We start from the raw sequence: 12,295 nt of genomic DNA, 5'->3' as shown, positions 1-12,295 counted from the left end.
TTTGAAGATTTCTGTGGAACTGAAAACAAGACATTAGTTTACCATTATATGACCATAAACATGCCTGATCTCTTATACAACTAAAAATTACATTATGAAAGACCATCACTCCTCTTCCAATGAAACTAAAGCTTGAAATAGAAATTAGAAAATTGCCAAGTTATTTTTTATCTATGTTCAATGAATGTCTAATATATCTTCTTTAACTCTATAAGTTGGTTGTGATTTTAGATTACAAAACAAAATGCTTTCTTACTGATTAAGAAACATTTGCTTCTTGGGTTTAACAGCAAAATAACACAATTTGTTCTGTTTGAGACGAAAGTATTTGCTGATAGGTGATGAGGAGAAATGCCGTCTGTTTGCTCATGCACTTAATGTCGCTGCTCAAGAAGCTGAGATGGAGGACTTCTGTTGCTTTGAAGATCAGTTTTAATGGAATAGGATGTAGCATAAGCTTGGATTTTTGTATTAAATATTTCTGAAAAACAAACAAACAAAAATCAAGCTAAGTGATTCAACCACACAAAATTTCAATAAAATAAATCAAGAAATATTAAAAAGTAGACAAAATTGTAGAATACTCTAACACTGTTTCTCTGATTTCTTTTCACACAGATGTCTTCAAAATACCTACACAAAAAAGAAATGATGATTGCCCAGTCGCACTGCACTGGAAATAGATTTTATATCCAGCTGGACAGAATGTAGATATTCACATGTATAAAAAAAATGAGTTACTCCTAGAAGGAAAATGACTCTCACCAAGATACTCAAGCAACCTCTACCGGATCCCTAAGATGTTGGCAAAGGCTGCAGACATTGCATTTCCCATACTACACTCATGGGAAGCATGGCCTCCTGAGATTGAGTTGCTTACACCAAGGTTATCAAGGAGAGTTTCCTCCTGCTAGCAGTTCTCAAAATTGTCAGCTACTTTGTACCCCACTCATAAGAAAAAAGGCATCACCTATAAAACCTATAGATCATCATTATAAGAAAGGAATATTTGCTGCAGAACATGCTTATAACTCATTATTATAAACTCGATCATTCTAGTAATTGATTCCCACAGTGCTTTTGACCCAGGATCTGAACAAATAAAATCAAATGCTACATTTCTTCCCTCAAGAGGTATCAAATCCAATGGCTCCACCATTTTTCAGTGTGAAATCTTTTTCAGGTAGAATCATATAAGATGACAGTTTGTGATTTTGGAGTACAGTTTGAAAAGGCAGACGGAGTTAATGGTTAAATTCCTCCAGTCCCCACTTCTTCCTTTCCCTCTTTCATATCTCTTCCTTCCTCACACATTATGTGTTGACTCCATATGTTTTACCTGAGTTATGGCACTGAATTCTAAAACAAAAAATGGAAGGGTTATGCAAAAAATACTTAATCCCAGAGTTCTATCAAATTTAGAGAAAAATTGGTTTGGAAAAAACAGAAAAGGGAAAATAGGTATTCTTGGCTTTAGCAGAGTTTGTCAAAAGGGATATTACATATTTGGGAATGATGAAGGATTATTCTTCTGAAACACCTCTCAAAGGAAAGAACCCCTTGATGTACATGTTTGAGGTACATGTTTCACACTGTAGTCCTAAGATGATCTGAGAAGGAACAGAACAAAGCAAACAGACAGGTACTCAACATTCAGATGACTGTTTCCTTATTACTTTGACAGAGTGTGTGTGTATACTGAAACCACAAAACAGCCCATCTGGAAATAAAGTAGTTCAACTTAGTAACCTCCATATTTCCCATATCCTTTGGAAAACAAAAGTACAAATTAGGTTAAAAAGCTGACATCATAGAGAGATTCAGCATCCACAGAGGCTTAACTTCATTGCTGATCATTTTCCGTCTTTGGAGAAGTCATTGAATGAGTTTCAGTGGAAAATGAGACTGCAACAAAACTTTCTAAGAATTCCTAAGACCATCCAGAGCCAGCAACTTAAATATTCAACATTAAAAATTTAATCAACATTTCCTATACATAAAAAGTTTTGGATATGGTCAGACAATGTGGAGAGGTGAAAATATCTTAGCATGAAATGGGAACTATAGATCTGAGTATTTCTTCCTCATACTAAACTTTGACAATGATAAAAACTATATTAACTTTTTAGGTTATTTGGATTTTTCAAATTTCCTAATTTTGGAAGCTTTGAGTGTTTGGAGTAAGATCAGTAGAACCAAGCAGTATTCTGAGGGCCTGAGAGAAACTGTCACATTGAGCCATCTTTATGTCATAGGGTGAACTCTTGATAGAGCTTGTGAAACCCAGAGGAAACAAAATAGGACTGTTTGGCATTTATTCATGATCTCTCTCCTCATGGTCTGAGATTCCTGTTTCAACATTAACGAGGAAGAAGGAATTTATCTTTAGTAAGGAATGACATGTTTAGGGTTGACTTTACCCTTGTTTGCTGATTCTGGGAGATACATGTAGGCTAATGAGCATAGTACAGAGGCACTAGTACATACATCCTACAGAAGTGCTTACGGAAACCAAAAGCTTCAGTGTTGTGGAAACTCCAGGGAGGTTCTCTGTACCACATTGGCTAAATTTGGACCAGGAATTATTCCTTCATATGATTATATAAAAATAACGAGAAAGCATAACAGGAAGAGAGACAGGAAGACATTATCTGCTGAAAAGAATACTGAAACAAATACTTTGAGTAAAGCTGAGGTATTACATATGAGTGAACAAGGTTGTAATGTGAATTCTTCCTCTATCAGACTGTTGCCATAAATAAGTCTGAGCACTTACCTAGGTCCTGCACAGAAAGTGGATTTCTTAAAAATTGCTTGGTTTCTTTTTCATGTAACAGATAATTATTATGATTTTCAAAAAAATTCTTCCTGCTTTTTTACACACATTAGAGTCAAAGAGTGAATTAACATTTTTTTTTTTAGCTAGAGTGAATTATCAGTGTTTATCTAAAAGAACAAACTATCAGTGTCCTGTAACAGATCACCTCTGGTTTCCAGGCTCCATAATCATGAGTGTTGTGTGATATGAAGTTTTTAGGTGATACTTCTGGGACTTTGTTCTTATTAGGAAAAGAAAACGCTCATACTTGCACCAATTCCCTAGTGTCTCCAACATTTAAGAAGAACCAGTAAGAATGACATCAGGCTCTCGTGTTAACATCTGTCCCAAGAGTAATGAAGGCTGGGAAAGAAAGTATTATTATGTATTCACAAGTTATCTATGAAGTCAAAATTAAGTCAGATGTCAATTGCTGGTTTTTGAGTAAGAGTATATTTTATTTTCTTATACAGAAAATAATTTCTTTGGTTTGGCATTCAGTAACTCAAACAAAACAATTACTTTTATGTTTATTTGAGCAGCCTTGAGAGAGAAGCTTTGTTTATGAAGGGGAAGTAAACAAGGTCTGAGGTACTCAAGGAATCATTACCATATGACTGGGGAGAAACTTGCAGACTTTTTCCCAATCTCAAGATCAAATTCCAAGAGTTTTTGAAGATTTTTCTTCAATAACACATTAGAGATTTGCCATTCCACCATTATACACAGAATTTGTCTTATCTCATTCTCTCAAGTTTTTGTAGCTTGTGGTTGCTGTTGAGGTAAAATCTTACTGTGTAGCTCAGCACTATACTTTATTTTTTTTTTCCCAAAAGCATCCAAGTACTTGGATCACACATAAGCCTGACTGCTTTTGTTCTAGTTGTTAATTTCATTTACTGAAAATATAATTTACCATATAATATATTCTGATTAGGGTTTCTCTTCCCTCTACTCCTAACAATTGTTCCCATATACCCTCCCATCTGAATTCACATTCTGTCTCTGGAGAAGACACACAGGCTTCTAATGGATAATAAAAACATAAAATAAGATAGAAAAACATTTAACAAGACAAATTAAAGAAACAAAAGGAAAAGGACCCAAGAAAAATAACAAAAAACAGAAATAGATACAGAGGCCCACTCATTTGCATAATCAGGAATCCCATAAAAACACTAAACTGGAAAACAACATATATGCCAAAGACCTGTATACTTGTGTGTTATAAATTAAAAACAAAGTTTTAAAAAGGCCTGTCTTTTTTTTTTTTTTTTTTTTTTTTCGAGATAACCTGTCTTTTTTTTTTTTTTTTTTTTTTTTTTTTTTTTTTGATTTTGGAGACAGGATTTCTCTGTAGCTTTTTTGGTTCCTGTCCTGGAACTAACTCTTCTAGACCAGGCTGGCCTCGAACTCACAGAGATCTGCCTGCCTCTGCCTTTCGAGTGCTTGGATTAAAGGCGTGTGCCACCACCACCCAAGAAAAAGCCCTGTCTTAACATTATGAGACAAGGAATACCCGAATGTAACTGAGTTCATTTTTTGTTGGCTGTGGGAAGGGAGTGGTTTCTTTCCCCAGTGAGGCTCCCTTGCTTAAACCAAATTTCATTTGTAAGTGGTTATCAATTGAAGTTAGCTTCTGGCTTAGGTATAGGGCATGTGTCCACTTTTTCAGCACTATGATACCATCTGTTGAAAACCTCTGCGTGCCCTGTGCATGCATGTTGCCTTGGTCTCTATGAGATCCTATATGAGACAATCACGCCAATTTAGAAGGCCTCCTTATCTAAGAATTCTTTATCTCCTCTGGCTCCTTTTCACTTCAAAGAAAACTTTCCAATATGGTGTTTAATTAAGTATAAATAAATATTTTATAGATATTTTTCCTTAGGTATCTGAAATCTTCAGTCATAACTATCTTTTTATTCAAAAGAAAACTGTTTGATTTTAACCACACTATAGTTCTACGATTTCATTTTAAACACAATTTGATGAAGTTAGATAACTGCAATATACATGAGTGGACCAACATTTGAAGACCGAAAAACAAGAGATGGGACATAATCTGCAGAAAATAATTTCAGCTTTACTCAACGTCAGAGGTATAGGTGTAGAGTATAGTTTCATTTTAAGGACACGAAGAATTTTCTCACAGTTCCCAATTCTAAGCTATCGTCTAGTGCACTCGGTGATATTGCATCCATCACAGCAACTCTTTTAGTCTAGCACAGCTTGTATTATGTTGTGCAATGTGAGAGTAACCACTCTTCATAAAGAAGCAATGACAAACTAACAAAGCATTTCTTCAATTCTGTATTAATTATTACAGTTGTTATAATGCTTTCCTTAAATATAAGGGGATAAATTTACAGTAACTGCTAAGTTACAAGTATAGAGGCATGTCTAAAATTAATTTCAACTGGCCCAAATGATGATTGGATTTTACTCAATCCCCCCAGACATTCCAAGTAAAGAAACAGAGAAATAGTTCTGAGTTTCTTGTGGCTCCTAAATGCCTTGTTATGTACTTCCATCACTGCCGTTTCAACCTTGTGGTCAAGAGAAACAAATATGGGTATGAATTAGTTCATTTTTCCAATATTCAGGAAGACCTTTCTTTAAACATACCTATGCTATCATTACAGTCTAGCCAATGAGAGCAGCATTTTTACTATAATCAAAATATTTCAGTGTGTAACCACTCCTCTTCCATCAATTTATATTCCCTGCCTACATTTATAAAGATCCCTATCCATCAGAAAATTATCTTGAAAAATACCTTAAACATTGTCGAATCTAAAATAACCATTTCTCAAGTAATGATGACTATTTTCCCTGGAGGAAAGAAAATATAAAAAGAAACAGTGAGAACTTATTTTGTTTTATTTTTTTCCTCTCAATTTTAAGATTACTGCCTTCCCCTAACCACCTTTTTCAGTGCATCCTTTACATCCTTGTTCCTCAGGCTGTATATTAGAGGATTCAGCATTGGAGTCACTGTGGTGTAGAACACAGAGGACACTTTATCATCTTCCGTATTATTGCTGGAAGGTGGCTTAAAATACATGAATGTTATAGACCCAAAGAAGATTCCCACAGCTAAAATATGGGAGCTACAAGTGCCAAAGGCTTTGGAACGTCCTTCAGTGGAGCGGATACGAAGAATACTAGTTAGGATGAAAGCATAAGAGATGATGACAGCCAGTGTAGGCACTAGGGTATTAATTCCACCAATAATAAATAGCAGTATCTCATTGATATGGGTGTTGGAGCAAGACAGAGACAACAAGGGCAAAATGTCACAGAAATAATGGCTGATACTATGAGACCCACAGAAGGACAACATTGTCATGCATGTTGTATGAACAGTAGCCCCAAAGAAACCCAGTGAGTATACCACAGTCATCATTATGGAACAAACCCTTTGAGACATGACAATGTTGTAAAGCAGTGGGCTACAGATGGCAACATAGCGGTCATAGGCCATGGCTGTAAGGAGGTAGCCTTCTGAAATAGCAAAAAGGAGGAAAAAGTAAAACTGAGTCATGCACCCCGAAAAAGAGATGATGTTCTTCTCAGATACAAAGTTCACCAACATCTTAGGTGTAATGACAGAGGAGTAGCAGAGGTCAATGAAGGATAAGTGACTGAGAAAATAATACATTGGAGAGTGAAGTTGAGAATTGATGGTGATTAAAAGGATCATGCCCAAGTTTCCCACCACTGTGATCACATATATCACAAGAAACAAGATGAACAGTGGGACCTGAAGCTCTGGGCGTTTTGTGAGTCCTTCAAGGATGAAGTCGGTCATTGAAGAGTGATTCATAATATCCAGTACTTATAAAATATTATCTACAAGAAGAAGGGAGAGAAAGGGTTGCTGGTCACTCTTAATTTCTGTTTCTCATCGACAGATTGCATCTCTGATAACCTCATTTCCCCCGAAATCTTTGTGCACTCCATAAACATATTAAAATTACTTTTTAAGCTTTTGATATTATATTATTACATCATTCCTATTTTGCCTTTTCTCCCTTAAATTCTTCCCATATACTTCTCCTTGTTCTGTTTAAAATTCATGACCCACTTTTTATTATTTATTGCCATATGTATATATGAATATGTATATACATATGCAGACCTTTTTACAACCTACTCAGTCTGTATTATGTTACTTGTATGCATGTTTTCATGAATGTCCATTTGATACTGTATAGGAAAACAAGGTGTTGTTCCCTAGGTAAGATTCTTTCTCTTGCTTTCAGCATTATTTCGTTGCCTGGGATTTTTTTGTATAGATTTGAGATCTCATGGTTTATAAAGACATATAGAAAAAAGAATGATTTTAGCATTTGGATTTGCACATCACCTTATAGACTGCCCATTCTTAGGCCCATGTCACCTAAGTTTGTACATAAACTTAACTCTTTAAGTATTGAAGATTAAGAAAAAGCATAATTCAGGCCTAATTATTGCGTTGTTATAATTAATGTAAAGATGCTTATCATTTTCACCTTAGTACATGCCAAAAGAATCATCAACTTTATGAAATTTAATTTACAAAACAGATTTGATAATTTAGAATACCATCCCTTTCTATTTTTCAATGCATTTATGTAAGTCAATATCACAGGAGCACAATACAATCACATGATTTTCTAAAGCTGGAAGCAAAGATACAATAAAATGATTCTGGGTTTGACCTGGTGGTAATAGTGCACACCTTTAATCCTAGCAGTCAGCAGACAGAGGCAAGCAGATCTCTGTGAGTTCGAGGATAGCCTTCTCTACTAGATTTAATTCAAGGACAGGCTCTAAAGCTACAGAGAAACCTTGTCTTGAAAAACAACGAAACAACAAAAGAAACAAAACAAACAAAAGAAAAAATGATTCTGGGTTTAAATGAAGAGATTATAGAAAAATTTCTATTCATAATAGAAAATTGCGATCTATTGCAATCTTTCCCATTCCTTCTCAGAAGAGGAAGCTAAAATAAGATAAGGCTTTCTCTTTAGTATTGTTGAAAAAAAGGGAAATGTGCTTCTGCTCTCTGACCATAAAGTACAGATGAGGTCATCCCTGTCCTTGAAAGAGCAAACTAGAGCTGACTCTTAGTGTAATATATGAAAAACCAATAAATCAGTCTTTTCTTTAGGGACTTTCTTTCCTTGCAGGATTTGAAGGCATTCTCTCACTGTTCTTCTTCCTAATCTATTAGCTCAGAGCTCCAGGCTTGCTTATTTATTTATTTCATGTCTCCTGAAGCTCAAACATAGTTGAAACAAGTGTTTATTAAATGTTAATGTTAATAATTTTATTGATTAATTTGGTATTGAAACATTCTTGCAGGCAGTAGGAATGTCACCCAGATACAAGTGCTGACTACTCTTCCAGAGGCCCTAGGTTTATTTCCTAGTACTCACATGACAGTTTACATTCTTTTAAAACTCTAGGCCCAGAGTTTATTCTCATGGCCTCTGCAGGCACCAGACCTACATTTGACACATTGACATACATGCAGATAAAACACCCATGCATGTCAAATTACTATAATAAGTTATATACTATAGAAATACTAGTAATATATTGCTAGTAATTTCACCAAAGAGGAAAACTTATCATGTCATGAAATGGATATGGTTTTAAACCATTTTTTAAATGTGAGAAAAATGAATGGAGGAAACATTCTTGAAAGCAATAAGTAAACTAACTTTATTTTGCTTGAAAAACTTTCCTGTGATCCAAAAATAATAGAGAAAGATATTTCACTATACTTTTGAAGGCCTTGTACAACTTCTTAAGAGGATTCAGTGTATATGTGTATTTTAAAGCAAGATTTGATGAGATATTATTGCACAGGGTACAATAAATTAATGAATGGGACTCATGGAAATAAGTGATTCTCTAGCCTGGGCTGCATAGCGATAGCCTGTCCCAGAAAACAAAGCAAAATGGACCATGCTTTTAGAACAGTTTCAGAATTCCAAAGGTGTTGAGCCCTGTTAAGGGTAGAATACCTTCAGATGATGCTCTGAACTTGATGAGTTAACCATATGAATCAGACTGAGACTTTTGGTTTCTACCCATACAAAGCCCCTCACACCAAGCAGCACTGCAGAAAGAAGCAAATGCCATATTTTGACATTTAGTAGGTACCACAGGGTTTTTTTTTTTTTTTAGGTGTATACTTTACTTACTGAATTCTCGTTTGTAAGCAATAGTCGTCCAGATAAACTACAAATGAATTTGAGGTTAAATTGCTGTATTGACTGAGCAAACAAACCTTATAATTGTATGGTTTGGCAGAACCCAATAGGAAATGAGCAGGAATATCTTACTTGCCTAAGGATGCACAATTGGTGAGTTACAACCTCAGGGTTACAAAACAATATGAGAAAATATCTATACAAAGCAATATAGTAATCATATATTCATGTACTAAGATTCTTCCTTTTATGCATCCATGCTTGTTTACTCTTAGCTTCATGCTTTCTTAGGAAATACTTTTGATGCATATAGAGGAGTTCAAAATTAAAGAGAAAAAATAGAAAAATGTAGGGAGTCATATGAAAGCCGTAAAGTCCAGCTGACTATTGGAAAAACAGCAGGTAACAGTAATGAAAGGAGCTAAAAAATCAATTGAAAAATCAATAAAATCATGTCCTTGAAACACAATATTATCTAGACATCAGAAAATTTGGTCATGTTAGAATACAAATAGGTAAGTTCAAATACCTCACGTTGAATACTATAGATGAATGTATTTTGACATTGTCATCTCAAAGGGGCAGAAGAGCCTTCCATAATATTTAAAATTCTTAACAAAGTAATCCATAGTGGATGTCACAGATGAAGAAAGATATTACATAACTAATCTTTGATTGGAAATGAATTATTATATACTATGAGAGTGAAATGAGCAACTTTCAGTTGTGCAGCTTAGGTGCTTTCTGCAGTCAGAGAAAGATACAGATTCCTGGCACTTACTGTTTTCTTCCCTATTGCATCTTCTGCAATTCTACTGTCCTTGTTGTTCTGTAATACACAATGGTATCTGACAAAACAGTTGTCTGCTGCAATTCTTGATATGCGTGAATGAGCATCTAAGAAAAGTGATATTTAATATGTAAGAACACAGGTGCTCACAGGGTGCATTAAGTTACCGATGAAATAATCAGCATTTAAATATACATATTTAAATAATATTTATATGATATATAGAGAGCAAATATATATATTTGTAAAGGAAAATAAAATTTGATGTTTTACTTCTCTGTTTAACACAAAATATGGAAAACATTTCTATAAATCTCTAGCTTTTAAGCATATGAACAATGTACATTCAGGCAGAAGATGAGTGAATGAGAATATATTAAATCCGTGATTTCTCTTCTTTATGCTGTTTTTAGAGCAATTGTTTTGTTTTTGCAAGTTTTGTGTTTGTAGTCACTTAGGAAGGAAATGAATATAATCTAAAAACATATGGTTCATCACAAATGATTTATCATGGTGTTATAAATTTTAAGATAATTTTTGAAATATTCTACATGGCATCAACTTGTGGTTGATTTCAGCTTAGTAATTAACTATAAATTAATTACCTTAGTGGTACCTATATTTTGTAGGATTTCTTTTAAAGAATTAAATGAGTCAATGTAGTTTTGAAATTAATTTTTAAAGTTTGGTATGTACGGTGCTATGGTGAGCAAAATGAACCTGCAGATTTGATGGATTAATAATTTTAATACAATTTGAGCAGTACCATTCAGTTATAATTCGAAAGTTCTTCAACTTTTGGAGAAATTTGATCCACTTACCTTAAGATATTTGCTTCAAACACAGAGATTCTATATTATTTGGAAATGTTGAGCTAGATTTTAGAAATACACAAGCAATTCCTTCCCAAAGGTACATAAACTCTCTGAAGATTTGGCACTTGTGTAATATATAATTAACAAGGAAAACAAATAAGGGTGTTGATGATCTCAACAAAATTTCACTATCTCAGGGAATCGAAAACACTAACACCATTCAATAATTAATCCCATGCTGTCTTCCTTTAATACTTTAGTATTTACAAATTATTTTATTTATTTATCTTTCTATTTATTTATTATCTAAATTATACTCTAGTAGAGGACAGTCGGTCTTAAAGGGATTTGCTCTCTGGAGAAATAATAGATTTTCCTATTTAATAGTCTATATGTTTTCTACCACAGAATCTGTGAAGATACACAGGGCCTCAATTACTGCTAAAAGTGTAATATAATTAAAGCATTTTTTATTTATTTATTTATAAGATTTCTGTCTCTTCCCCACCGCCGCCTCCCCTTCCCCCCCCCCCAATCAAGTCCCCCTCCCTCGTCAGCCCAAAGAGCAATCAGGGTTCCCTGCCCTGTGGGAAGTCCAAGGACCACCCACCTCCATCCAGGTCTAGTAAGGTGAGCATCCAAACTGCCTAGGCTCCCACAAAGCCAATAGTTGCAGTAGGATCAAAAACCCACTGCCATTGTTCTTGAGGTCTCAGTAGTCCGCTATGTTCAGCAAGACTGGTTTTAACCCAGGCATTTTCAACCCAGGCCAGCTGGCCTTGGTGAGTTCCCGATAGAACATCCCCATTGTCTCAGTGTATGGGTGCACCCCTCGCAGCCCTGAGTTCCTTGCTTGTGCTCTCTCTCCTTCTGCTTCTGATTTGGACCTTGAGATTTCAGTCCGGTGCTCCATTGTGGGTCTCTGTCTCTGTCTCCTTTCATCACCTGATGAAGGTTAATGTTCAGGAGGACGCCTATATGTTTTTCTTTGGGTTCTCCTTCTTATTTAGCTTCTCTAAGAACCCGAATTATAGGCTCAATGTCCTTTATTTATGGCTAGAAACCAAATATGAGTGAGTACATCCCATGTTCCTCTTTTTCCCTGTTAAACAAGACTTGCCTCAGTAATTTCATTAGTTTCGACCTATTCAAATTCCAAATTTCTGCTTTAGAACCTAGAACCACATAATCCTTAACATTGTGTGAAATCATTGGCCACTCAAAACATGTGAGATCCTGGTACTAGTATCCCTTTCTCATATTTCATTACTTAGTTGAAAGAAAATATATTCTGAGCCAGGATTTGATTGTTATCTAAGCTCACCTGAAACTCATGATATTCCTTTCTCATCCTCCAATGAAAGCATGCACCACCATACTTGCCTTCAATTTTAAAAATAATTAGTTCTTTGGGACTGTTTTAATCATATTCAAACCCCTCCAAATCTTTTGAAATCAACTCATTTCCTGTCGATATGACTTTGTGTCAGTTTTCTTTACAATTATATATTTATTTTGACCTTAAAATTAATTGTTGATGCACAAATATTCATTAGTATGCTTGACTTACCAAGGTCTACATTCTTAAAGAAAACTGTCTTTGCCTCCCTAGCAGTTGACAACTGCCAAGAGTTCCATGGCAAGGGTAGGAATTTGTGTTTAA

The 12,295-nt window shown here is 34.9% G+C and overlaps 1 protein-coding gene across 1 annotated transcript; it reads right to left on the bottom strand.

The window, feature by feature from the left end:
- Nucleotides 1–5,726: 5,726 nt before the first annotated feature.
- LOC126493518 (olfactory receptor 8D2-like) lies at nt 5,727–6,653 on the bottom strand. The gene has a single exon (XM_050130532.1). It carries the CDS (start codon nt 6,645–6,647, stop codon nt 5,727–5,729), a length of 921 nt encoding a protein of 306 aa, XP_049986489.1. The 5' UTR covers nt 6,648–6,653.
- Between the last annotated feature and the right edge of the window lie 5,642 nt (nt 6,654–12,295).

This window comes from Alexandromys fortis, unplaced genomic scaffold, assembly GCF_014885135.2.
Source record: "Alexandromys fortis isolate MF-2015 unplaced genomic scaffold, M_Fortis_MF-2015_v1.1 scaffold_335, whole genome shotgun sequence".
Classification (NCBI taxonomy): Eukaryota; Metazoa; Chordata; class Mammalia; order Rodentia; family Cricetidae; genus Alexandromys; species Alexandromys fortis.
This window is presented reverse-complemented; position numbering and strand designations above follow the sequence as displayed.

Excerpts from the sequence above, each read along its gene's own strand:
- LOC126493518 (XM_050130532.1), bottom strand. The coding sequence starts at position 6,647 with ATGAATCACTCTTCAATGACCGACTTCATCCTTGAAGGACTCACAAAA.